The 27,047-nt window shown below is 42.7% G+C and overlaps 2 protein-coding genes and 1 long non-coding RNA gene across 6 annotated transcripts in view; 2 read left to right on the top strand and 1 right to left on the bottom strand.

Moving 5' to 3' along the window:
* Positions 1-3,227, bottom strand: part of larp1 (La ribonucleoprotein 1, translational regulator) — a 70,667-nt gene extending 67,440 nt beyond the window's left edge. For all 4 annotated transcript variants that reach the window (XM_088320733.1, XM_088320735.1, XM_088320734.1 and 1 more), the window contains exon 1: positions 2,628-3,227. In XM_088320733.1, the coding sequence (XP_088176859.1) occupies positions 2,628-2,937 (310 nt within the window). In that variant the 5' untranslated portion in view covers positions 2,938-3,227. The remainder of the gene's footprint in view (positions 1-2,627) is intronic.
* A 2,533-nt stretch (positions 3,228-5,760) lies between these two features.
* LOC148348937 (uncharacterized) lies at positions 5,761-7,120 on the top strand. The gene is made up of 3 exons (XR_015847225.1): positions 5,761-6,162; positions 6,239-6,378; positions 6,535-7,120. It is a non-coding gene; the product is annotated as an uncharacterized LOC148348937 (long non-coding RNA).
* A 3,648-nt stretch (positions 7,121-10,768) lies between these two features.
* On the top strand, positions 10,769-26,796 carry LOC148348936 (15-hydroxyprostaglandin dehydrogenase [NAD(+)]). The gene is made up of 7 exons (XM_088321220.1): positions 10,769-10,945; positions 16,534-16,657; positions 21,475-21,581; positions 21,692-21,788; positions 25,279-25,355; positions 25,425-25,582; positions 26,533-26,796. Exons 1-7 carry the CDS (start codon positions 10,853-10,855, stop codon positions 26,660-26,662), a joined length of 786 nt encoding a protein of 261 aa, XP_088177346.1. The 5' UTR covers positions 10,769-10,852; the 3' UTR covers positions 26,663-26,796.
* Positions 26,797-27,047: the final 251 nt, after the last annotated feature.

Here is a 27,047-nt window from a genome sequence, read left to right as displayed (position 1 = left end):
TTAAAAAATCAGGTCGTTTACAAGTCATTTAGCACCCGGATCTCCACAACAAGTGGTGAGAGGTTCATTGGAAATGGGGCTCCGTTCCAACACCCTCAATGTTTACCTTGAATGTTTAACGTAAACATAAAGCTAACCCAGGCTAATCGTACGTTCGCGTTATCGTAAGCTTCCGTACAAAAGATTACGCTAACATGAACGTGTAAAATTTTTTTAAAAGGGCTAAAACACTTGGTACACCTATATTAAAAGCACGAAAGTAAAACGAAGCAAGTCCGCAAGCGATAACAGTTGGTCAGGAAAAGAGCGATCTACACCCGTACGCCGCTCAGCATGGCACACTAGCGTACGCACTCACGCATTACCGGCGTTGGAACTCCGATTTTTTTGACTTAACAGCGAAGCAAGAATTTCTCGAAATTTTTGGTCCGACTCAGATTTCTTCAAACTGAGAGGCGTTCGAAAACCGAGGTTCCACTGTATTTCTAAAATAGCATCATACGTTATTACCATTTTGGTACTATGTTATTAAAAGACTCGTTTTTAGAAGTTAGGTCAAGCTCAAAAGAAATCAAATTTTACAAGAAGTTCGCAACGACCCATTACCGGTGAGCTATTTTCAGAACCTGTCAGTGGGCTAAGCAAGTGTTCTTAGGCCGCTATCTGATGCCTGCGGGCTTCACGTTGGAGAACGATGAAGTAAAGTTCATTCGGCCGGTGTCGTTAAGTTGTACAAAAACGTGTCTTTTGTCGTGACTCTCCATTTGGCAAGCCTAGAAAAGGTTACAATGCACTTTGCAACCTCATTGGAAATGTTTAAATCTAAGCTTAAGACACACTTCTACACTATAGCATATGAATAACCTATATTTGATGTTGACAATATCTGTATATTATTTGTCATTGCAACATCCATTGCAGCCTGGTCATCCTGGAAGGGGGATTACACCACATGTGCGGTCCCTTCTCAAGGTTACTTCATTTTCCTCATGTTGAGGTTGAGTTTTTCCTTTCCCTCATGTCGGTTTTAGATCAGGGTATGGTGTCCTAATAGTCTGTGGTTTGTAATAATCTGTGGTCTGTGCAGCCCTTTGAGATTCCTTGTGATTAAAGGTGTCACAAATAAACATGACTTGACTGAGGTTTCAAGTTTTCCCTTGCCCTCGTGTCAGTTTTAGATCAGGGGGTGGTGTCATAAGTCTGTAGTTTGCAATAATCTCCCAATTTCGTTGTCACAATATGTTAACCCATTTTGTAACAATGACAATAAAGGTAAATTCTATTCTATTCCTTGTGATTAAGGGTGTCACAAATAAACATGACTTGAGGTTTTTGAGTTATCCCTTGCCCCCATGTAGGTTTTAGATTAGGGGATGGTGTCATAATACTCTGATAATAGTCTGTGGTTTGCAATAACCTGTGCAACCCTTTGAGACTCTTTGCGATTAAGGACTAGACAAATAAACATGACTTGACTTAGTTCTGTCTCACACACTGCAAAATATTGGCAAGACAGCCATCCAATGTTCAATTTCTCTTTCACCATTGTTCCCTCTGGTTTGTCAGTTCTCATTTCCTTATCTTTAAAAGTGATGTAAACTGGTGTAAGTGTCAAAACCGAATAAAACTGCAAATGCTGCGAAAGTTCTGTCAGTAGCGCTTTAACATTTAAAGAACTAGCAGGAGCTTGGACGCACAGTCGCTGCAGCATGGCACTGGACTAATGGCTGAGAGCCACGTTGTGCATCCGCGAACCATGACCCGTAGAGAGTTTGAACAACAACTTGTCTGTCTCTGGAAAATTTCAAAACTATTCACTGGATCGGAAAAACTAATTCGAGGTCGCTCTCCTGACGACAAAAACCACTGCGGTCATCATCGAGCGAAATCACGATGACTTGCATGCAGCCTTGTTAGCTTCCACGGTTAGCATCTCATCCAGAAGACCTAAAAGACGCGCAGGCGACGTGACAACCGGATAAAACTAAATGTCACTCGCATCGGTGATGGAAAAATCACCTTTTTTAGAGAAATGGCGATTGCAAAAAACGTTGCGATTAGCCGGCTAGCTCGCACCGCACACTCTACACGTGGAGTGAACACGTGACGTCTGATCATAACAAAACGTCTCGTCTTTCATTTTGCGGATTGAAAAATGCCAACTATTCGACAAAAGGGCGCAGAATTCAACGCATTTAACCCGGGGTGCGAGTTTCGAAAAGCGGGCGGTGCAAGTGAAGGAAAATGGTCGGGGTGGCTAAGCTAGGCCTGTACTATTGTTAGCCGGGGCGGGCGTCTCCACTTTTCTCCCCGTTTCAGAAAGGCAGGGCTACACTTCAACCTTTAGTCTACATTTTGTGCATGATTTCGATCAATGGTGCGTGCAATAACGCAAACTCCGCTCACGTCGGCCCGTTATTCGGTTTGGTGCACGACTGGAACTCGGCACTTGACAACTTTTAAAGCCAAAAAGAAAAGGGCGAGACGGCCTCCCCGGTGCAAGGAGACATCCCGTAGCGGACTGTATTCCAGGGATAGCCCTCCAAATAGATCCAGCGGGGCTTGACATTTGCACAAACTGGAGTATACCTGGCCCACCTTACAGTGCAAAGAAAGCGGGTACCCACCGTGATGCGCTTGACCGTTCACGCTGACCACCGTCACCGCGTTCATTTTCTTAGTCCACGGGTTCTCCTTGGGCGGCGGAGCCTCAGGGAACTCCTTCCGGCTTCGATCGCCCTCCGCCTCGCTGTCACGGTCCCCTTCGTCCGCCTCGGTATCCCGCGTGCTTCTGGCGGAGTTCCGCCCGGGACTAGCACCGCGATGGCGAGGCTCCTCTCGTTCGGGCTCCGGTTGGGCGCTTCGGATCACGTCGCCGCGTTCGTCCGCGTTGAGGAGAGGGTTAGCCGGCAGGAGCGCCTCCACCTGAGTGGCCATTTGGAATCGCCGTCGTGCTCCCACCCCCCTTCGGGATTAAGGCAAGTCCTCCTCCCCCCTCCTCCGCCACCGGAGCGAATTCGCTCGAAGGAGAAAAGTGAACTTGTTCGGCGGGGGTGGACCGCTTCTCGGTCGCTGTCGAAGAAGCCAAATTCGGTTCTAGAGGCTGAGACGTCCGCTGTTGAGCGCAGTATCGAAATACGGGAGACACAAGCGCGCGTGATGGGCCTTGACGGGGGAGAAGCAGCAATATGGTCGCTCTCCACCACGCGATACTCGGGGGCGCGCACGTACGCAGTGGCACGTAGAGACGGGAGCGCGCGGCCGTCCAACGTCATCACAATGCTACGTTCAACGTATTCTGCTAAACTGACAACGAGTCGTTTCAAAAGTCAACGTGGACGCCTCGGTAGGAATTTCGATTCCAGTTGACCCGGGGAAGCCGTTTCTGTAGTCTTTTGGTGAACTTTTCTCAGTATAATTGCAACCATGCGTTTTCTTTGAACCACACGTAGAAGCAGTTTACTTGAAAGGGGCATATTTACTGATAGCCTGAATGCTCCAACAAAGATTCAACATACGTCAGAGTAATGCCGCGTTCAGGGTACTCGGGTAAAAATATGCAGTCATAAACTTACCACACCTTTCAAAACACGATTTGAATTGAATTGTCTTTGTTGTCATTGAGATCAACGTTGTGAAACATTGAATAAAACCAAGATGACATGGCACTCCGGGGTAAACATGATATAAAAACTTCATTTCTATCTACCTGGGTCATATTCCTCTAGAGGGGTGATCGACAGCAAGACAACACATACAAAAAGAAACAAAGAAAAGGTAGCAAAAAAAAACAAACCCAAATTTTTTGGGGACCATGGCCAAACAAGTTAAGCACCTCGGCATCCAAGTCGGTCATGCATTCGTCCCTCCAGATGAAACGGTAAACTGGAAAACACAACACACTCTTCTGTTCAACAGCAGGGCCTGACAGCTTTCGCTGGTTTACCCCTGCCGCATCATACGGGTGCCCTGCCAATCCCTTAGAACACGTCCAAACATCCCACTATCCTTTCACAATCATTCCTATCACCAACAAGAGCTCTAGCTTCGACTAGATTGTAGCGAATTGTCTGTCCCTGTGTGCCCTGTGATTGGCTGGCAACCAGTTCAGGGTGTCCCCTGCCCAATGCCTGAAGATGGCTGGGGTGGGCTCCGGCACCTCCGCAACCCTACTGAGGATAAGCGGTGCAGATAATGGATGGATGGATGGATCGGACAGTTACCCGAATCCCGAGCATCGCAAGCGCTTAATCTAGTCAGAGTATCAAGAGTCCCCAGAGTATTTTCTCTCGCTCGCGCATTCGGTCACACTCTAAAAGTCAGTGGTCTTTTCTTTTCATACACAATGCGTGGACAATTGTAGCAATCTATTGTTGACACTCAATCCGATTGTTCAATTCTGATAAATGAGTCCTTGAGAACAACAAAGACAAGCAGCCAATGCTCGCTAATCAATAACCGGTCCGGGGTCGCAGGCACGCTTCGGCTCCAGTGTGTTCCTTATCCGGCGGAGGGCCCCGGATCGGTAAAGGGGGTCACGATTTTGCACCTTTGTCCGCCAGCGCTCGGGGAACACGTAAAGCACGGCCCCATTGTCCGTCGCGCTGCGCTGTAATCACCAGTGAAAACACAACAAGTCAGCAGTTGGTCAGCAAGTCCTTGGTAAAAGCAGCTAAATGGCACATGTGCCCCGTAAGCAGGACCGTTTCATGGAAAGGGGGACAGGACAGTCATTTCCGCCCGGTCTCAACGGCTCAAATACAGTATTGGAAAAGAACTAGCACGTAGCGCTATATCGCTCTGTCGGGAATCAGGCTAGTAGACCAAATGAAACAACCGGGTTCTGTTCATAGTGAAAAGTCTGATTGTTGCATTCGGTACGGAGTAGTATTTTGAATGTCACACTAATATTTTATTCCTGCAATTAGATGTTTTAGTAAAATTGTTCACTGCACAACTGCTATTTAAGGTCAACAAAAACAGTGCTAGAAAACAGCCATAAATTATTCATTCGGAAAGAGGGAAATTATAACTTAAGGGGCTCTAGTAAATTCATAATCCCAAAGGTGAGAACCACCAGGAAAAGTATGTGTGTGTCTGTGTGCGGAGTCAAACTTTGGAACAATTTACAAGACGAGATCAAACAATGTCCAACTATTCACTTGTTCAAATTTAAAGACAAAAAAACTATCAGGAGACCAGAACAGACCAGGAGACCCCAGAGCATTCGTTACAGTTATTTATTTAGGGAAGCGATCAGGGCTTGCGGGTGACAAGATGGCTGTCAGCCGTCAACAGCGGAGCCGGAAAGAAGGCTTCGGATCGGGTGGCCAATCGGAGGGCGGAAGTCAAGCAGGTCGAGTTTACCGGGGCTGGAGAGAAGATCGTAGCGTGAGACGGAAGCAGGTCGGGTCGGAGGCAGGCAGAAACAGGTAAACAGAGTTCTACACGAAACGGGCAATCAGGAGAGTCACACAGAGTTACAATCGTAATACTCTGACGAAGAAGTCTGGGCGCAGCGCGCTAAAGAACGAAGCGTCAGCCAATCAGAAGGCGCCCACATGATTGCTCCAGGTGACCAGAGTTAGCAATCATGACAAAAACATTACTGGCGGAATACAGAGATGGAGAAAATGGGGCATGAGTGATACCAGAGATTGGGAATAGTGCGTCTAGAACTATGGTTAACTTTGTGTTATTGTTGCTATTCTTATATCATAACTGTTATTATTATTACTATTGTTGTTATTATCATTGGTGTATTTGGTGGGGAAGATGAAGGGGTAGGGAATATAAGCATTTGCTTCTTACTACCGCTTTTCGAACATATTATATAATATTATTTTGTTGTTGAGTTATTGTTTAGTTTTTGTTTTTTTTAATGTTCGAATAAAGTTTTCATTCAATGTCGATTTATCTATAAATATATGTAGAAAACAAGTCACACTTATTCTTACAACCTTCAATCACAAAGTTTCAAAGGACGACCCGGGCTACAAATGCTGATCTGAAACCTGCATGCAGGCAAGGAAAATCTCAGAAAATAACAAACCTTGAGAAGAGGTCACATAGGAATGAATCCCCCTTCCGGGATGACCGGGCCAAAGCGGATGTCGCTAGGTTAGGAATAAACAAAACATAATCAACATCGACAATAAACAGGTAATATTTAAAAGTGTTCAAGTAGCTTCCCATCTCGGCCAACTGATCAATGCAGATGATGATGTCTCACGTCCAGGTGCTGGTCCACTGACTCATCCAGGTGCGTCCTTGTTCTTCACTCTGCCAACTGCCACCAAGTATGAGGTCAGCTAAGGGCAGCAAAAGTTTGCAGTTGGTTCAGAATGCAGCAGCTAGAATTTTGACTAAGACCAAAAGGTTTGAGCATATTACTCCTGTATTGGCCAACTTGCACTGGCTCCCAGTCCACTTAAGATGTGACTTTAAGGTTCTCCTATTAACATATAAATCTTTGCATGGACTTGCACCCTCTTATCTCTCTGATTTGATTTCCCCCTATGTTCCTGCACGCAGTCTGTGCTTGGAAAATGCCGGTCTACTGGTGACTCCGAGAGCTAAGAAGTCTGCAGGCTCGAGAGCGTTCTCCATCCTGGCCCCGATGCTATGGAACGCCCTGCCTCCGGAGATAAGATCTGCAACCTCAATGGAAGTTTTTAAATCGAGGCTTAAGACACACTTCTATTCCAAAGCTTATGATTGATGCCCACCTCATATTCTGTATTGTCCTGTCTTTTTCCGACTGCCTGCCTAGTGGTGATACGAAGGAGCGGACCAGCATTTGACCTGAAGCATGTGAACGCCGGCATGGACCAGCTGGCAGAGATGGGAAGCGACGTCGTGGCCGTCATAGACTTCCTGGACTAGTTTACAGGCTGGGGGCGTCGCTGCGGTCATGCACTTTCCGGATAAATTTTCAACATCTTACCTAGTGTTTACTATGTTTGTGTACTGTAATGCTAAATGTAATTCACCCTGGTCATCCTGAAAGGGGGATTACCACTTGTGAGGTCCCTTCTCAAGGTTTCTCTTTTTCCTCACACTGAGGTTTTTGAGTTGTTCCTTGCCTGCATGTTGGTTTGAGATCAGGTCATTGTGTCATTGTAATCCTGTGCAGTCCTTTGAGACATTTTTGTGATTAAGGGCTATATAAATAAATTTGACTTGACTATAGAATAGAAGTGTGTTTTACGTCTCAATTTTAACACTTCCACTAAGGTCGCAGAGTTTATCACAGGATGCAAAGCATTCCACAGGTTCGCGGCCGAAATAGACTCTCAAGCTTGCAGACTTCCTCTTGGCTCTTGGAGTCCCAAGTAGACCGGCATTTTCCGAGCAGCAAGAACATAGGGCACGGGGCAAGTCCATACAAACTTTTGTATGTTAGTGTTGGGAATTAATTATCAAAATGTACCGTTTACCAAATTGTTCTAATTAGTTATCTGACTCCATTGACCAAAAACGATCTACATTCATTCAACAATTTTGCACGCTCGTTTCTTGAGAGAAAAAAATGACCAGGAGAGCCGACATTTCACACAGGGGCGGATTTATTTTCCCTAACAGAAGAACTAAGTGTACTCCATCGGAGACGGCCGAAGTGACATTGGAGTCTGTGTGGAAAGCCTCCTCCTGAAGTCCTTTAGCTTTCTCTTCTTGGCCCACATCTCCTAGCAAGATGGCATCTCGGCTCCTCCCATGGGCGTGCCAAGCTGTTGTTTGCGCCCAACGTTCTCACAACACAGCGCCTTGATGTCTCGTTTTCCCCAAAACAACAGCGCCTGTCGTTCAGCGTGAGCAAATCCACGAGTCCTGTTACCAAAATTTCCAAGACAAAATATTATGCATTTTGAACAGCCTGCCTTGGCATGGAAATATAGTCCAGTCAGTGAATATCTATTGCATTAAACTGTCATCTCATCTCATTAGCTACACCGCTTATCCTCAGTAAGGTCGCGGGGGTGCTGGAGCCCATCCCAGGAATCATCGGGCAGTGGGCAGGGGACACCCTGAACTGGTTGCCAGCCAATCGCATGGCAACAGGGACAGACAACTCACTCGCTCATTCACACCTAGGGACAATTTGGACTGGCCAATCCACCTGAAATGCATGTTTTTTGGAATGTGGGAGGAAACCAGAGTGCCCAGAGGAAACCCACGCAAGCACAGGGAGAACATACAAACTCCGCACAGGAAGTCTGGAGCTGGATTTGAACCCACGCAGGAGGTTCCCAAGACATGAACCGTGCCGCACATGCGCTAACCACTGCGCCGCCGTGCTGCCCGCATTAAACTCTATACATGTAAATTTGTAGTCAATCGTATAAAATCCTTTATAGTCAAATGTATAAAATCCTTTATTAGTAACAGGACCTTGAAGTCACAACTTAAGCAGAGCGGGAGCCAGTGCAAGTCAGATGTCCTAGTCAAAAGTCTTGCTGTCGCATGTTGGACCAACTGCGAGATTTTGAGGCTAGACATAGGTAGACCAGAGAGCAACACATTACAGTCATCGATCCGGGAAGTGACAAACGCATGAATTCAGATCTCAGCATTTGATTTCATCAGCATCGGACGAATCTTCAGTCGGTCGGTTGGGTTAAGTTGGGTTGTATCCCTTAAGCACACATGTCGTTGGTGCACTAATTCCTTGGGTGTGTCTTGGGCAAGATGCCATGATATTTATGCATCACTCAGAGTTGAGAGGGAGTTTCCCGTCATGGTGTGTCCTCACTGACAAATGCTGATAGGAGTTCAGGACCACCCCCTTAAAAGTCAGATCACAGTCTGAAAGTAGAAAACAAAAAGGCACACAGATGTCCCGACGTGACCCGGGCTGGATTTTATAGAACTTTAAATCTCAAATCACATTCGGCAGGATTTCACTTTAAATTCTTTTTGAGTTGTATATGTGCAGGGTTGGGTAGGGTTACTCTAACTGGATTACTTTCAATGACTTTTGGATGACTCCAATACCAAATATGCGAATAAAAGACAAAAGAAATAGGAATGAAATGATGACTCACAACACGTGGTAAGCTTTCTCTCCTGGCTTTGATCTCTTTGATCTCCGGCAAAACGAACATCAAATGCGACGGAAACAAAATGAAAATATATCCAAACATCATTTTTGCCGTTCCATGTATTCCGTTACTCCCCAAGCCTGCACAAAATTGAGTCATTTTATTCATATTTAGTTTCTTTTGTCTTTTATTAGCATATTTAGTATTGGAGTAATCCAAAAGTCATTGAAAGTAATCCAGTTAAAGTAACCCTACCCAACCCTGTATATGTGTTACCGCGGTGTACCTGTCCCACCAAAGATCCACATTCACGCTGGACTGGATGATGAGGTTTTTATTACAGTTGCTGCAAATGAATGAGTCACAACACGTGGTCAGTGCATGAAGGTAAAAATACACGGGTTCCCCTGACGTTGTGTCCTAAATGCGGTATTTTGAAGTCGAGTCGAAGTAAAACAAAGTTGAGTAAAGGTAGTAGAGTTTGTCGAGAACCGGCTTCTTCAGCTCGGCTCACTAAAGGGAACCGGCACTTTCGGGTCCTAAACGGCTCTTCGGGTTGTTTTTGCTTCTTTAATCCCAACATGACCAAATATGATGTAAAATTATGCACAAAATGACTTAAAGCAAGGGGGGAATAGAACAAAAAAGAAAAAAATACCAAAATGAAAAAGTAGTGAATAGCTGAGAAAAAAAAGAAACAAAAGGAAGAGGAAAAAAAGAAGGACAAATTTAGAAGAAAAGCCAGAAAAAAGAAAAGAAAGAAATGTAGGAAAAAAAGTAAATAGAGAACAAAAAGAAAAAAGTAACAGCTCGGAAAAAATAAACACAATGAGATTTTTTTTAAAGGATTTTTAAAATAAGTAAAAAATAAACACGGAAAAAGAAGGAAAAGTTTGTGTTGCATTCAAATAATTTCCAATCATATCAAGTGATTCTTGTTGCCAACATTGTACTTCCACTAAAAAAAAATGTGATTAAATACAGTTGTGTATCGTGCAACCGACTCAATAAGCCCCCCAAAATGTTAATATTATGCGACAAAATAGATCAGGAAATAAAAAGAAATGGATACCTTGTGAAAGAATTGTAAGAACAAACGATGTTTGTAGGCCGTACAACCTTTGCAATCGTACGTGAGTCAATTCATTCAAAAGTGACATTTTTTTGCATTGCCCGGAAACTCATGATGTCAAGTTTTGGACATGTTTGATAATGACTTAGTTGCCACACTTGGGATTGCTGTTGCTCACTGTTGTTTCAAGCGTTGCTCACCGACTTTGTGTGAACGCTCGGACCCCTGCAAAATTACAGGGAACATTGCTCAGCTCCCTCTTCACCACGACAGACCGTTACAGGGTCCAAATGACAGCTCACATGATTCCCCCATTTTGAGAAGCCCAGTGGAAACCAAAGAGTGCTGTCCAAATCTTACAGCGGCGGTATACTGACCTCTAGCGACCGTTTACGGAAGAGCACGGTTAGAAATACGGAGTGAACCAAACCTGGTTGGAAAACTATGCGTTTTTGACTCGTTACCCCACGTGACTCTTAATAAAGACGTCGTTTGCAACATATTCCGCATTTGTGCACATTTAAATAATATTCGGCGGATTTAAAAAGCCAATTTAAACAAGGAGTTGGCCTATATCGTCAATAATAAACGGAAACTCATTAGCGTTTTTGATTGCGCAATCTCTTCGAACATGTTTGGGATTGTGGGCGGTGCCCGGCATGTGTGCAATATCGCCACATCCCATTTAAGACCACCAACACTCACCTTTCTGCACAATTTACTCTCCAAACAAGCCAAAATGTCGCTAAAGGACAAAGTGGCCGTGGTGACGGGAGCTGCAGCGGGACTTGGCAAAGCCTTCAGCGAGATTCTCTTCAAGAATGGAGCGAAGGTAAAGAAACATGACTTTGGAACTGCACTCTTTGCAACTTTCGAGCATGACTCACCGCGGGTTCCTCAAGTTTATGTTAAGAGTTCTTGCACGAATTAAAAACTCTAGAAATGGGCAAATGGCCCCAGTTTTGGAAGAGCGGTCTTCTGCAGAAAGGTCCTACCTTGTGGAGACGTCCTAGGCTCATCTGACAGTGAATTTTGTTTTATTTTTTTTATCGAGTGAAACCTGGAATGATTGCAAACACAACTTTTAGCCTGACTTATAGGCAGGGTAGGGTTACTTTAACTGGATTACTTTCATTACTTTTGGATGACTCCAATACCAAATATGCTCATAAAAGACAAAAGAAAGTAAATATGAATAAAATGTTGACTCACAACACGTGGTAAGCTTTCTCTCCTGGCTTTGATCTCTTTGATCTCCGGCAAAACGAACATCAAATGCATATAAGGAGGGTTTGCATGCATGCACACACAGGGTTGGGTAGGGTTACTTGAACTGGATTACTTTCAATGACTTTTGGAATACTCCAATACCAAATATGCTAATAAAAGACAAAAGAAACTAACTATGAATCAAATGATGACTCACAACACGTGGTAAGCTTTCTCTTCTGGCTTTGATCTCTTTGATCTCCGGCAAAACGAACATCAAATAAATGCAGCTTGCCGACATCATTTTTGGCGTTCCGTGTATTCCGTTACTCCCAATCCTGCACAAAATGGAGTCATTTTATTCCTATTTAGTTTCTTTTGTCTTTTATTAGCATATTTGTCATTGGAGTAATTGAAAGTAATCCAGTTCAAGTAACCCTACCCAACCCTGAGAAAGAACTAGAAAGAATGACATCGAAAGAGAAATAGAAAAGAAGAGAGAAGTGGAAAGCAAGAGTGAGAGAGAGAAAAGGAAAATGGGAAGAGAGAGTAAAAGACAAAAAGAGAAAGAGAAAAAGGGAGGGAGAGAGAAAAAAGAGAGAGAGAGAGAACGTGAGAAACAAGATATAAAAAGAGAAATAGTAAGAGAGAAGGAAGAAAGACTCGTAGGGTTACTTTAACTGGATTACTTTGGATGAATAAAATGATGACTCCCAACACGTGGTAAGCGTTCTCTCCTGGCTTTGATGTCTTTGATCTCCGGCAAAACGAACATCAATTGCGACAGAAACAAAATGAAAATCAATCCAAACAGCTTTTTGCCCTTCCATGTGTTCCGTTACTCCCCAAGCCTGCACAAAATTAAGTCATTTTATTCATATTGAGGTTTTTTTGTCTTTTATTAGCATATTTGGTATTGGAGTAATTGAAAGTAATCCAGTTAAAGTAACCCTACCCAACCCTGCTCTGACTGATTTTCTTCTCGAGATGTGTTAAACCCATTCATGTACTATTATTTGTCCTTATTTTCCATGTGAATAGGACCGAGTTTCTGTGTGTGAGTGTTTTTTTTAATTCCTTAATTTGTCTGTCCCCTTCCTGTTGCCGTAGTTGAGTTTTATTTCGAATTTCTGTTTTTAGATACTTTCACTTGTATCCGAATTCACAGAAGCATGTGTTTACCGGCGAACAGGGTTGGGTAGGGTTACTTTAGCTGGATTACTTTCAATGACTTTTGGATTACTCCAATACCAAATATGCTAATAAAAGACCAAAGAAACTAAATAGGAATAAAATGACTCCATTTTGTGCAGGCTTGGGGAGTAACGGCAAAAATGATGTCGGCAAGCTGTTTGGATTGATTTTCATTTTGTTTCTGTCGCATTTGATGTTAGTTTTGCCAGAGATCAAAGCCAGGAGAGAAAGCTTACCACGTGTTGTGAGTCATCATTTTATTCATATTGAGTTTCTTTTGTCTTTTATTAGCATATTTGGTATTGGAGTCATCCAAAAGTAATCAAGTTAAAGTAACCCAACCCTGCAAATAAGGAGGGTTTGCATGCATGCACACATTACCGCATGCTAAAACGTTACCGCAGGAGAAAAACCACCAGGCTTAAAAGCTACGCCAGAATAGTGTATTTAGAAGCAGCGAAAGAGTCAAATAAGACTAAAATTGGAAGTACTCTCCCTAGGAAATCGCAATCAGCGTTGTGCGCATGCGCAACGTGCAAAGGGTAGGTAGGAACTGGTCTAGTAAAATCTTAATGTGAACTATTTCGTTAAAAACGTTCTTTATTGCATTTCCTCCGTAGGAAAACGATCATTCCCCTGAACTTAAAATACTGGTTTAATATACCCAGCACAATATTCGGGTGCGTTTAAAATTGATGTCCGGTTCGTCAATTTTCCAATAATCGGCTTCTTGACTGATGGTATCAATTGGTCGCACCCGAAAGTGTCGTGCCCAGCGTGGTTGCCGTGTCAACCGGCTGGCCCCGCCCCCTGGGCACCGGCTGTAGTAGATGAGCTAATTTGCGTGTGTGTGCTACTTAAGGGTGGGTTGTGGGTATTGCGGGTGCTGGTTCATTTGCGTTTTCTGTTCTGCATTATTCTGTTCTGTCTTGAAGAAAACTCTGTTTGCACGTTTTGAGTTAAAGCCTGTTTTGTTAGTATTCCTAGTTCGAGATCCTGTTTGCCTGTAAAGCCTGTTTTTGTTTGTTTTGTCCCATGAGTGTTGGACGACTTTTATTTTGCTAAATAAAAGTCCTGATCGTTAACGCAAGTGAGTTCATCCTTCCTGCCTCCGTTCTGGTCTGCTCCCGTGACAGAAAGTGAATTCAGTGGAGACATCATGAGCAATGTTCCCTGTCATTTTCCTTACGGGTCTGAGCGTTCACACAAAGTCGGTGAGCAACGCTTGAAACAACAGTGAGCAACGACAATCCCTAGTGTGGCAACTAAGTGATTATCAAACATGTCCAAAATTTGACATCACGTTACATTTTGCTGAGTTTCCGGCAATGCAAAAAAAAAAATCACTTTTGAATGAATTGACTCATGTATTATTGCAGAGGCTGTACGGCCTACAAACGTTGTTTGTTTTTACATTTCTTTCACAAGATTTTCTTTTTTTTTTTTCCTGGTATCCTTTGTCGCATTATACTAACATTTTTGGGGGCTTATTGAGTCAGTTGCACGATACACAACTGTATTTAATCACATTTTTTTTTGTGGAAGTACAATGTTGGCAACAAGATTGACTTGGTATCATTGGAAATTATTGGAATGCAACACAAACTTTTTCTTTTTTCCCCTGTTTTTTTTCTATTTTTTTAGATTCCTTTAAAAAAATCTCTGTGTTTATTTTTTTACTAGCTGTTATTTTTTTCTGTTCTCTATTTTTTTCCTTTTTCTTTTCTTTCTGGCTTTTTTCAGAATGTTTGCTTCTTTTTTCTCTTTTGATTTCTTTTTTTCCTCAGCTTTTCACTACTTTATTTTCTTTTTTGTTCTATTCCCCCCCTTCTTTTAAGTCATTTTGTGCAGTTTTACATAATATTTGGTCATGTTGGGATTAAAGAAGCAAAAACAACCTAAAAAGCCGGTTCTCTTTAGTGAGCCGAGCCCAAGAAGCAGGTTCTCGACAAACTCTACTAACTTTACTCAACTTCGTTCGACTTCGACTCGACTTCAAAATACCGCATTTAGGACACAACGTCAGGGGAACCCGTGTATTTTGACCTTCATGCACTGTAACTTTGACTTAAGTCGCTTCTTAATTATTAATTTTGAGCCCTGATTTTTGTGCGCTGGCTAGATTTTCTTGTGTGCAGAGAATGTGCGAGCAGTGCGCAATTGCGCACGTGTAAAGCTTAGAGGGAACACTGGCAATAACTAAGATTTCGGTCTTTCCAGAGTTAAGACTCAAAAAAATTGAGTGACATCCACTCTTTTATCTCAAAGTGCTGGTGTTCTTCACATGACATCAGAACTCAGGAAATCAAAGGCCCAATCCCATTCCTCTCACTTGGCCCTGAGAACCCTCCAGTGAGGTCCCTCCATAGGGAAGTCCCCTCAGTGTGTGGAGTGCAAAGTGAAGATTGTCCCCTGAGAAATTGGACGGGACTTGCAAGGCTGAACCGTGATTTTCTGCACAATTATCCTACTCTACGGTTCGGAGTGTGAAGATTATTTTTTTTTTGCGGCTCCCTCGGTAGATTCGTGCACTTTGTAAAGTAGCGATTTTGCAATGTTCATGTTTTAATGCAATTTTTCTATTGCTATTATGTCTAACCAAGATATCTCAATATATTTCGTTGCAAATACATGCGTAGTTGTGGAAAACTACCGTATTTTCCGCACTATAAGGCGCACATAAAATCATTTTTTTTTAAAAAGGCTGACTATGCGCCTTATAATCCGGTGCTCCTTCTATATGGATCAATATTGAATTACAAGGTCTCGCAACTAAGAGAAACAGCCACAGACTCAATTTTTCGCGTAGAAGAAGTGCGCTGTGCATACTGGGAAATATTAAACAACGATTCTCTTTTATTTGTGAGTTTGTATTAAAGACCCTGAAACGGCTCCTATTAAGAGACACGCTTACAGCAGAGTTTAAACTCAAGGCGATCAGTCACGCAGTAGAACACGGGAATAGAGCAGCAGCGAGAGAGTTCAACATTAATGAATCGAGCCGGCAGAATTAAGAGTCCCCCTAGGAACTCGCTAACTGAACAATGGTTCCATGGGTGAATTATGTAAAACCCACTACAACGTTTTACATTTTACAGTTATTATGTTATTGCTTTACTGTTATTGTTTTGCACTTGTTATTTTTGCACATTACGAGTGTCACTATATTGTGATTTACCATAACAGTATCAGACGTTTTTTTGCGTGTTGACTAAATGGAGGAAAAGTAAAATGTTATGCCTTGCTGTTGTTCAAAGATGTGTCCCGAAAATACTTTACCTCAGAGAAAATAATAAAACAGTTGTTTATTCATTTTGGGAGTGAATGGAGTTGTGGAAAGCTTGTTTGTTATCAATAAAGTTTGACTGACCTATCTGACTGTTTTGTTGACATTCCCTTTAGCGCGGCACCATCTAGAGGTTGCATAACTCAACTACATCCTCTACTGTAGTCAAGTCACATCTATTTATGACGCCCTTAATCACAAAAATGTCTCTAAGGACTGCACAGGATTACAATTACAAAATTGCACAATGACCTGATCTTAAACCAGCATGCACTTATAGCGCCTTATAATGGGGTGCGTCTTATGTATGGCAAAAGTTTTAAAATATATCATTCATTGAAGGTGCGCCTTATAACACGGTGCGCCTTATAGTGCGGAAAATACGGGTACTTACATTTGTGTGGTTCCTTTCCAGCCATGTTTGTTGATATTGAGAATTCGCAAAGCCTTCTGGGTAGTCACTTCGCTCCAAGTGAGGTACCGACCTCCCTCGATCTGAAGTGGTTATGTCATGGGTTGAGGGCACTTCTCCCTCGGTCTTGAGAGTATTGGGACACATCCTATTTTCACGTGAAGGCTCAAAACCGAGTGACTAGGGCAAGTAGCGATTGAAAGTGAGAAGAATGGGACGCAGCCATAGTGTCTTCAAAACGGATTAGCTTGGGAAATAATTGGAATATAGCTGTACTATTTTTTTCACATTTAACGTTTTCGACCCTTCCTCCTTTCAGGTGGTTTTGCTGGACGTGAACGAAAGCGCGGGAAAGAGTTTGATGGAAGCTCTCAACGAGGAGGCCGGGGAAAAACGAGCGCTTTTTCTCCGCTGCGATGTTCAATCTGAGGAGCAGTTGAAAGGTAACTGCCGCATTTGAAACTCTACTGCTGCAATATACTGTAAACATCGGGGGTCTCCGACTCGTTTTTATTTTTGGGGAGGTAGAGCGCTCGTCTCGGGATCAAGGGATCCCAGTTCGAATCCCGGCTCGTCCGTGTTACATGTGGAAGTGTCCTTGGGTAAGACACTGAACCCCTATTACCCCCAATAAGCAGGTTAGCGTCATGGCTGCAATACAAGGCCGCTATTGGGAAATGTGAAGCACACTGTAAAGCGCTTTGGGAAGTCTTGACTTGAAAAGCGCTATAGAAATGCAGATCATTTCATTTCATTTTGGGCACAGAACCTAGGGTCTGGGTGAGGTCAGGGCCGAATAGGGTCTTCCACAAAAAAATTCTGATCAACGTTCCACTGTTTTTTTTCAATTCCCTTAAAAATAATCTGCTAGGGCTGCACTTAAAAGGATATTGTAAACAGGGTTGGGTAGGGTTACTTTAACTGGATTAACTGAATAAAATGATGACTCACAACACGTGGTAAGCTTTCTCTCCTGGCTTTGATCTCTTTGATCTCCGGCAAAACGAACATAAAATGCGACAGAATAAAAATAAATGTAAACAGCTTGCCGACATCATTTTTGCCGTTCCATGTATTCCGTTACTCCCCAAGCCTGCACAAAATTGAGTCATTTTATTCATATTTAGTTTCTTTTGTCTTTTATTAGCATATTTGGGATTGGAGTAATCAGAAAGTAATCCAGTTAAAGTAACCCTACCCAACCCTGATGGTAAAAGATTGGCATTGTTGGGAATTCATATCAAAATGTAGCGTTTACCAAATTGTTCGAATGAGTTATCGGACTCCATTAACCAAACACAACCTACATTCGCCCAACAATTTATGCGCGCTTGTTTCCACACGGGGGCAGATTTAATTTCATTAACAATTTAACTAAGTGTACTCCATCCAAAACGGACAAATTGGTGTCGTTGGAGTCTCCGGGAAGCCCTCTTCTGAAGTCCTTTAGCTCTCTCCTATTCACCATCTTTTCCCCGCATGATGGCGTGCCGACTCCTCCCATGGGTGTGCCAAGGAAGCCCCCCCCCCCTGGGCGTCGCGATGTCTGGAATACTGAACACCGAGCGTTTCTACGTCATCGGGGCCTTTCCGCGTCTGGATGTGCTGATTATCTTTATCAGCCTTACGTCCCGTCCCCGCCGTTCCTGTAAACAAAATTTTCCACCAGGGTGCCCTGACATTGCACCACAGCCCAGCCAGTGAATATCTTTTTGCATTGAATATAATTTGTAGTCAATCGTATAAAATCCTTTATAGTCCAATGTCTAAAATCCTTCAGCATTCAAAAACGTGCATCGTCGAGAAATCTGCGTCTATTTTACATAATGAGAGCGTGCATGGTTATATGCCGTCTTGCTGCTCCAGGTGCCTAAGAAACTGAAACCCGAGATAATAAATGAGGGGAAAAAGGGTGATTTACGGTCACTTTAAGTCTCCATCTTCGGAAACCCCGTGAATTTTCTATGGAGTCATTGGAATGGAATGATGAGCCTAAGTTTCAGTTGTAAACATTCTCCCCCTGTTCAAACCTGCCTGCCCGATTACCCAACAATGCTCTGAGTCTCCCTGGTGAGTCGGAACCCTCCGATGGTCCCCGGGTCTAATAAATGGTTTCGGTCGGCTATTCCCCAATTTGATAGCCAGGGTTGGGTAGGGTTACTTTAACTGGATTACTTTCAATGACTCCAATACCAAATATGGTAAGAAAAGACAAAAGAAACTAAATATGAATCAAATGACTCCATTTTGTGCAGGCTTGGGGAGTAACGGAATACATGGAACGGCAAAAATGATGTTGGCAAGCTGTTTGGATTGATTTTCATTTTGTTTGTCGCGTTTTATGTTCGTTTTGCTAGACGTTCCATGTTGTGCTAAAATGCTAATTCCCCTTATAGAGATCAAAGCCAGCAGAGAAAGCTTACCACGTGCTGTGAGTCATCATTTGATTCCTATTTAGTTTATTTTGTCTTTTATTAGCATATTTGCTATTGGAGTAATCCAAAAGTCATTGAAAGTAATCAAGTTAAAGTAACCCTACCCAACCCTGTTGATAGCGCCCAACTCCGTCCTCTTTTGTGAAAGTGTATTCATCGTGCCGCTTTTGGAACCAGTGGGGGTGGTAGGGGGACTATTTTCTTGGGCACATACATCCTGGCGGTGCCCATCCCTCTCTGGGCCAAGTCCCTCTTCAAATCAAATAGATCAACCCTTTTAGAGTAATCTGTTAGGAATTTGATATTGAAATGTATCTTCTACCAAATGAGTTATCTGACTCCATTAACCAAACACAACCTACATTCACCCAACAATGCGCGCTCGTTTCTTGATGGAAAATATGGACAAGAGACCAGCATTTCCACACGGGCGCAGATTTAATTGAAGTAATTTAGCTAAGTGAACGTCGACTACAGCCGAATTGGTGTCGCTCGAGTCTCTGTCAAGCCTCCTCTCTCGATCTTCTGCTTTCTTCTCTTGGCCCACGTCTTTTCCGCAAGCTGGTGTGCCGGCTCTTCCCATGGGGGTGCCAGGAAAGCCCCCACGTGGTGTCCACCCCCACCCCTCGTTGTCTGGAAAAACTCAGCAGCGAGCGTTTATCAAAACGATGCCTGCTGTCCTGCGTCCTGTTATCAAAATTCCCTAGTCCAAATATTTTGCATCTGGAACAGCGTGACCTCTGAAGCCCATTCAGTGAAAATCCTCATTGCACTCAATAAATGTAACTTGTATTCAATCGTATAAAATCCTTCAGTACGTTTCAGAATCCGTAAAATCAGGCCTTATAGCAGGGTTTCGAAAATAAGATTAGAGTTAAGTAAGATTTCAAGAGCTGTTTTAACAGAACTAGACAAAATATGCATTCGGAACGGCGCGAGCTGTCATTGAACTATAGCCTACTCTGTGAAAATCTTCATTGCACTCAATAAATGTAACTTGTATTCAATCGTATAAAATCCCTTATAGTCAAATGTATAAAAATCCTTCACATCCTAGGAATAAATACCGGGTGATCCCAATCAAGACTATATGACGGCTGTCGTCTGTGCAAATGACAATAAAACGGTGCAAGATTGGCAGAAGAGCTTTGCAGATGATCCCAAAAGCTCACAACCATTTGTCAACTTCATTGTTGAATTGTGATAAATATTTAATCCAGGGCAGTTTGCTTAAAGGGCCAGTGTATTATTTGGCACCTACCAGTGGTAAAATCAAAAACTTGATTCGTTACAGAAAAAAATGGATCTCAATAATAAGAATAAATACATTGAGAAATGTGCATTCATTGAACATAACGTGAGGCTCTTTTCCACTCTGCCCATTTCCTTTTATCAGGGAAGAACAGAATAGGGCCTGGGGGGGTTAGTGCTGGATTATGACTTAGTTCTCGTTCTGCAGGTTTTTATTCCTATTTGTCAGTGTAGCAGCAAAATGATGACCGTGAGAAAAGGTCTGCGTCTAAGTAGTCCAATCCTTCAAAAAGTTGGAATAGTTTATTCGAGTGTCTAAGACAGGGATATCAAACTCAATTGCACAAGGGACCAAAATTCAAAACACACTTAAGGTCGCGGAAACCCGATTTTGTACATACACAAGCCGCACCTGTATATTAGCCGCATGCGCCCACATTGAAAAAACTCATTATTAACCCATACCCGATACGGTCCTAAAAACACAGCCGGCAAAATGAACGGAAAATGATACCGGTACTTAACATTTAATGCAGACCTGCAGAGTCCAGTTGCCCGTTGAAAGTAATCCAAGGAAAAAAGTGTATATTTCCAAAGGTAAGGGTGGGAAAAATATATGTCCACTATTGTCGGCCGCGTCCACAAACACGTCTCACCTTTACTCCACTTCCCGTCAGCCCGCATTTGCCCCGCCTCTTCTTTCTCATTTGCTCGTACAAAACATATCAGAATACGTTTCTAAAATAAATACATTACAAAAATATACAGTTGCAAATACATATTATACATGGTTACGCATATTTACAAAGAAAGTCGGTGCACCGAGAGAGTTTTCAAAGCTTTAATAATATTATAACTTTCATCCCAAACAGTGCTTGTGAAGGGTAGCAAAACGCTACTCGCAACACAGTAAACAGCTCTGTTAAGAAAACATACCGTACTTGTATTAAGCATGGTATACCGTCCTCATCTCCCTCTTTATAAATGATGTCATCGAAGTTTTCTTCCTTGAGTACGGGAGAGAGACTTTGTCTTATAGACATTGTCCCATGCTCCCTTTCTCATAGATACGCTAGCATCACGCTGGCAAGCAAAGTTTGCGTGCCGTAGCTCTATTTCCTTCTGTTCTTGATTGCGTTTGGATTAAAAGCTGCGTCATGTGCCTTTCTTTATACTATCTGCATGATGAGGATTTGTCTACGCTAAATTAATTTGTGCACAAACTAAGAAGTTGCAGTCTTCCTCGGCGCATTTATTCCACCGGTCTAAATCTTACCTTTTGTACTCGAGCGCCTCTGTCGGCCGTTAGAAAAATGACATAAATGGGCTGCACCACTGAATAAGCCGCAAGGTTGAAAGTTTGGGGAAAAAAGTAGCGGCTTATAGTCCGGAATTTACGGTAGTTTCTTTTGTCTTGTATTAGCATATTTGGTATTGGAGTCATCCAAAAGTCATTGAAGTAATCCAGTTAAAGTAACCCAACCCTGCCCGCTTCTAACCGAATCGAAACGTTAGCATTTTCGTCATCGGAAGAAAACGAGTGGCTTATTGTCTGTTGCGCCCCCCCACCAAAGCTGCCTTCAAGATGGCCGCCGACGCCTTCGGGGGAATGGACATCCTGTGCAACAACGCCGGTATCCTGAACGAGGAGGACTGGGAGCGGACCGTGGCCATCAACTTTGTAAGACCGCCGATGAAATTGTTTATGGCCCTATGTGAAGGAGTTGCGTCATGCTTCCTCTAGGGGTCTCTCTTGTACCTTTCACACTGATGACTGCTATGTGTCGGTAGGTGGGGGTCATCAAGGGAACCTACGCTGCCCTGGAGCATATGAGCAAGCTGAGTGGCGGTCGAGGAGGCGTCGTGATCAACACTGCGTCCATGGCAGGTCAATCCTTTTGCCTACTATGCTTTTACGAGACGAGCGTGTTTCAGAATTCTGTCGTCTTACTCGTCGAGCGGCGTCTGCACTAAGGGTAAATACAGTACATCGTATCCTTATTTGCAGTATTTTGTCATATTTTCAGTGTTCTGGTTTGCCCGCGTCCTAGACGCATGATTTTTGCTAGGGACGCATCGTCTCAAATCAACGTGCGTCCCTGAGACGCAACTTTTTTGACGCAAAATTGTCATTTTTACCAGATTTAATTTTTTTTTTAAACAAAGATTTACTGCACTCCAAACTTTTCGTCAGGCAGATCCGCCATTGTTGTTTTGGTCTCGTGGTTCAAATTTTCTTCTGCACGCCAATCTCGAGTTGTGTGGTGAAAAGTCCGTCTCTTTTTAGCGAACCGGCTTTTTCGGCTCAACTCATTTAATAGAGCCGAATCTCCAACGACTCACTTGCTTGGATGATTGATATTACGAATGATGTTGTAAGTTAAGAAAAAAAGGAAGTATAAAAGGCGAAAATTAAAAAAAGACAGGTCTGTGGTTATCCCTTTAATCAGTATATTACCAACAATAATTTAATGCACAACATGAATTAATAATTTGATGATTAAAACTGAATGAATATAATAGATTTTTATTACCGTAAATTTCGGACTATAGAGCGCACCTGATTATAGGCCGCACCCACCACTTTTTGGGTGATTTACCACATTTGTACTTACACAAGCCGCACCCGTGTACAAGCCGCGTAAGCTCGAATCAAAACTCGTGACACAATCACAAGTTAAGTTCAGACCAGGCTGTAAGTTCCACGATCGTAACTACATAGACCGTACACAATTCTAGAACCACAGATGGAAAATGATACCCGTAATTAACGTATGATGCAGACTTACTGTTGAAAGTAATCCAAGGAAACAAAATGTATATTTCCTAAGTTAAGGGTGGGAAAAATATATATCCACTATTGTCTGCTGCGACAACAGACAGATCTACCGGTAACTCCGCTATACCCCAATTCCCATCAGCCCGCGTTTGCTCCGCCCCTTCTTTTATGATTCGTCCGTAGAGCACATAACAGAATAAATCTCTAAAATAAATACATTACAAAAATATACAGTTGCAAATACATATTATACATGGTTACACATATTTGTTATTATTTTTAACAGCAGAACTAAGTGCACCAACAGGAGATGGATAAAAAAAAATGCTTGCCTTGCATGTGTGGAGGTTCGCTGACAGACTGACCAGGGGTGAATAGAACCAGTCAAAAAATGCTTGCCTTGCATGTGCGGAGGTTCGCTGATGGACTGACCAGGGGTGAATAAAAGAGTGTTGAGTTTAAAAAGGAGGGGAACCAAACGAGTGGGCACAGGTGAGGGCAATGGGCAAATCATTACAATATATATACTGTAAATTCCGGACTCTAGAGCGCACCTGATTATAAGCCGCACCCAACACATTTTAAGAGGAAAACCGATTTTGTACATACACAAGCCACACCTGTATATAAGCCGCATGCGCCCACATTTAAACATGTAACACAAACACAAAATTAACACAAACCCGACTTCAAGTCCCGCGATTGAAACTAAATGTCCTTCATTAAAGTCCACAGTCCAAAAATCACAGCCAGCAAAATGAATAGAAAATGATATCTGTACTTAAGGTTTGATGCAGACCTGCAGAATCCGGGTCCCGTTGAAAGTAATCCAAGGAAAAAAGTGTATATTTCCAAAAAATAAAATATATCAGATGAAGACATTTACTCACGCAACTCCTTTTTCTTTAACCAACTTTTTACCCCCTCTTCTTTCCTTGTCCGTCCCTCACCTTTAGCGGTCCCTACTTAAACTCGGCACCCCGCGTTTGTTCCGCCCCTCATTTTTCATTCACCCGTGCAAAACGTATCAGAATCAGTGTCCAAAATAAATACATTACAAAAATATACAGTTGCAAATACATATTATACATGGGTTACACATATTTACAAAGGAAGACGGTACACTGAGAGAGTTTTCAAAGCTTTAATAATAATAATAATATAGCTTTGACTGGGCAGTTAATGGTAGCAACACTTGAGCGCCGCTGGCGGCAGTTGGAAAATTACATGAATTGGCCGCATCACTGAATAAGCCGCAGGGTTGAAAGTTAGGGGAAAAAGTAGCGGCTTATGGTCCGGAATGTACGGTAATATGTAAAAATGTCCTTTATGTTTTTTACATGCCCAAAATGATTGCCCACTTTGAGTTTCTGTAGTTTGTTTTCTTGCCCTCGTTTCAGGTTGCACGATGCAATACAGCGTCGTGGTCAATTATTTTCGTCCTTTCTACTTGGAGAGGGAAAACAAACGTGACTCTTATTACCTTGTCACCTGTAAATGATTGCATTTTATGTTCCGTGTTAGTGATAAATGAGCTTGTGGCAGGGATTTTATATTAAGTGGTTAAAGTCCTGCACTTTTTCCGACATCTGATATAGAAATGCGCTACAAGGTTTATGATTGAAATCTTTTACAGTTTCTGTAAAGTTACCCGACGTATCCGAAGTCAATTGAATACTGTTTTGAGAATATGGACGCTTTTGGTCTCGTTTCAAAAGGTAGCACTCTCAAATTGGGTCCCAAAATGAAATAATTGTTGCCAGGGTTGGGTAGGGTTACTTTAACTGGATTACTTTCAATGACTTTTGGGATTACTCCTGGCTATTTGGTATTGGAGTAATCCAAAAGTCATTGAAAGTAATCCATTGGAGTAATCCCAAAAGTCATTGAAAGTAACCCTACCCAACCCTGCCGGCTACCTACTCAGCTACCTAACTACTCCGCTACCTACCTTCCTACCTACCAACCCAGCTACCTACCTAACCAGCTACCTACCTACCCAGCTTCCTACCTACCCAGCTACCAGGGTTGGGTAGGGTTACTTTAACTTGATTACTTTTGGATGACTCCAATACCAAATATGCTAATGAAAGACAAAAGAAACTCAATATGAATAAAATGATGACTCACAACACGTGGTAAGCTTTCTCTCCTGGCTTTGATCTCCGGCAAAACGATCATCAAATGCAACAGAAACAAAAATAAATCCAAAGAGCTTGCCAACATCATTTTTGCCGTTCCATGTATTCCGTTACTCCCCAAGCCTCCACAAAATTCAGTCATTTTATTCATATTTAGTTTCTTTTGTCATTTTATTAGCATATTTTGCTATTGGAGTCATCCAAAAGTCATTAAAAGTAATCCAGTTAAAGTAACCCTACCCAACCCTGTTTATTAGCATATTTGGTAGTGGAGTAATCCAGTTAAAGTAACTACCCAACCCTGTAAATGAGCACACACACATCATGTGATAATCTGTTGCCATCTTCTGGCTCAAAGTCATGACTGCAGTTTTCAAATGCCGCACGCCCTATTTTGAGTTGCTTTTTTTGTTAGATACTGTAATTGCTTTGAGTTTGATTTTTCTTTTGTTTGGCAGGTATCATACCTCTGGTGTGTTGCCCGGTCTACACCGGCACAAAGAGCGCCGTGGTGGGCTTTTCCAGAGCAATGGCGGTGAGTTTGTCTCACGGAATGGAACTGAACCTTTTCTAGGTTCGAGCACTGACGGCGTGTTTGAACTAGGGTGCTTCGGCCATGGCGGGCTACGGCATTCGCTTTAATGCCCTCTGCCCTGCTTTAGTGCAAACGGAGCTGATTGACAGATTGAGTGACAAACTGGGACGATTCACTTTGCTTGAGAAGCCCACGCGTCAAGTACTGGACAAGTACGGAATGTTAAGGTGAGCGGCGTGACGGGACCCAGGGTTCGGTTTACCTCTGAAAAGTGATGGGTCCCGGGGACTCGCATGCTCAAAAATCTGTGGGTCCCAACAGAGATCTACGGCTCCCCAAAATTTAGTCTTATCGCGGTTGAAATTGTAAATTGGCGACAACTATATAAATTAAATCTATATTTATTCAGTTTTAATCATCACAGTTTATTGGTAATACAAATCAGTTATCACTTCAGATTTTTCAGTTCGTATATTCTTCGTGGTTTGCTGTCCCGCCACAGTTGTAATGCCTTCTCAAGGTCCAATCCATTATCCTCCTCCTCATAGCGTAACCAGGAACATAATTGAGTCCATTTTGTCAGAAAAGTCCTTTTCTTGCTCGGAGTATTCTTTTGTTTTCTTACGTCGAATCGTTCGCTTCGACACACATGTTTTCCTTGCCTTCGCGGTCTTCTGAAGAATTTCTCCGCCGTTTTTTCGTGCCGGAATTATTGCCGTTGGTATCGCTTTCTGCCTTATGTTTTGACTTATTATTGAAACTGAAGAAATGACCAATTTTTTTGTCGATTTTCACCCAACACCAACTTTTTTTCGGAGGCATACTTCTCTTTCACTCGACAGCCGGTTCCTTTTAATGAGCCGAGCCAAAGAAGCCGATTCTCGACAACCTCTACTGACTTTACTCAACTTCGTTCTACTTTGACTCGACTTCAAAATACCGCATTTAGAACACAGCGTCAGGGGAACCCGTGTGTTTTTACCTTCATGCACTGTAACTTTGACTTAATTAGCAATTTTGAGCCCTGATTTTTGCAAGCTGGCTAGATTTTCTTGTGCACGCGCGCAACTTAGAGAGTACATTGCTCGCAAAGTGTAATCTTTTTTTAAAGACACACAAAAAAAAAAAGCACTTTTCCACAAGAGACTCTTAGAAATCCGGATGTTTCCCTTTTCAGTGTGTCCGACGTGGCCGAGGCTCTTCTGGAGCTCGTGACGGACGAGAGCAAGAACGGAGAAGCGCTGATGGTGTCCACCAAAGGAAACATGTACACCACCTTCCCTACCATTCCACTGGCGACCGACTAGTGGTTTCTCTCCTGGTGGCCATGGTCTTGAATGTAAATTGTATCTCATCAATTGCTGTTTTCGATATGGAATGACACTGCAAACGAGGATTGTGCAAAATAAATCCTAATCACTGGTGCGATTGTGTAACCTTGCTCCCAGAGACCAATTATTCGTGTTAATGAGAAACAGTGGCGGAAGGTTGTTGCACATTTTAAACTTTCCAATTTGTCGATTCCATCATTAAGTTAAAAAAAAAAAAAAAACACATTTTATAGACCCAAATTTGTTGGCACAACACCGACAAGAACTACTACGGATCCAGACTTTAATGTTTTTTAGGTTAGCACAGGTGTATGGGGATACTCCATTTACCAGATCATACAGACTGGACCATTCTTTGTTG

The sequence above is a fragment of the Urocampus carinirostris genome, chromosome 17 (assembly GCF_059441175.1).
Source record: "Urocampus carinirostris isolate Australia breed hairy pipefish chromosome 17, RoL_Ucar_1.0, whole genome shotgun sequence".
NCBI lineage: Eukaryota > Metazoa > Chordata > Actinopteri > Syngnathiformes > Syngnathidae > Urocampus > Urocampus carinirostris.
Note: the sequence above shows the minus strand (reverse complement) of the source record. Positions and strands in the feature narration are given on the sequence as shown.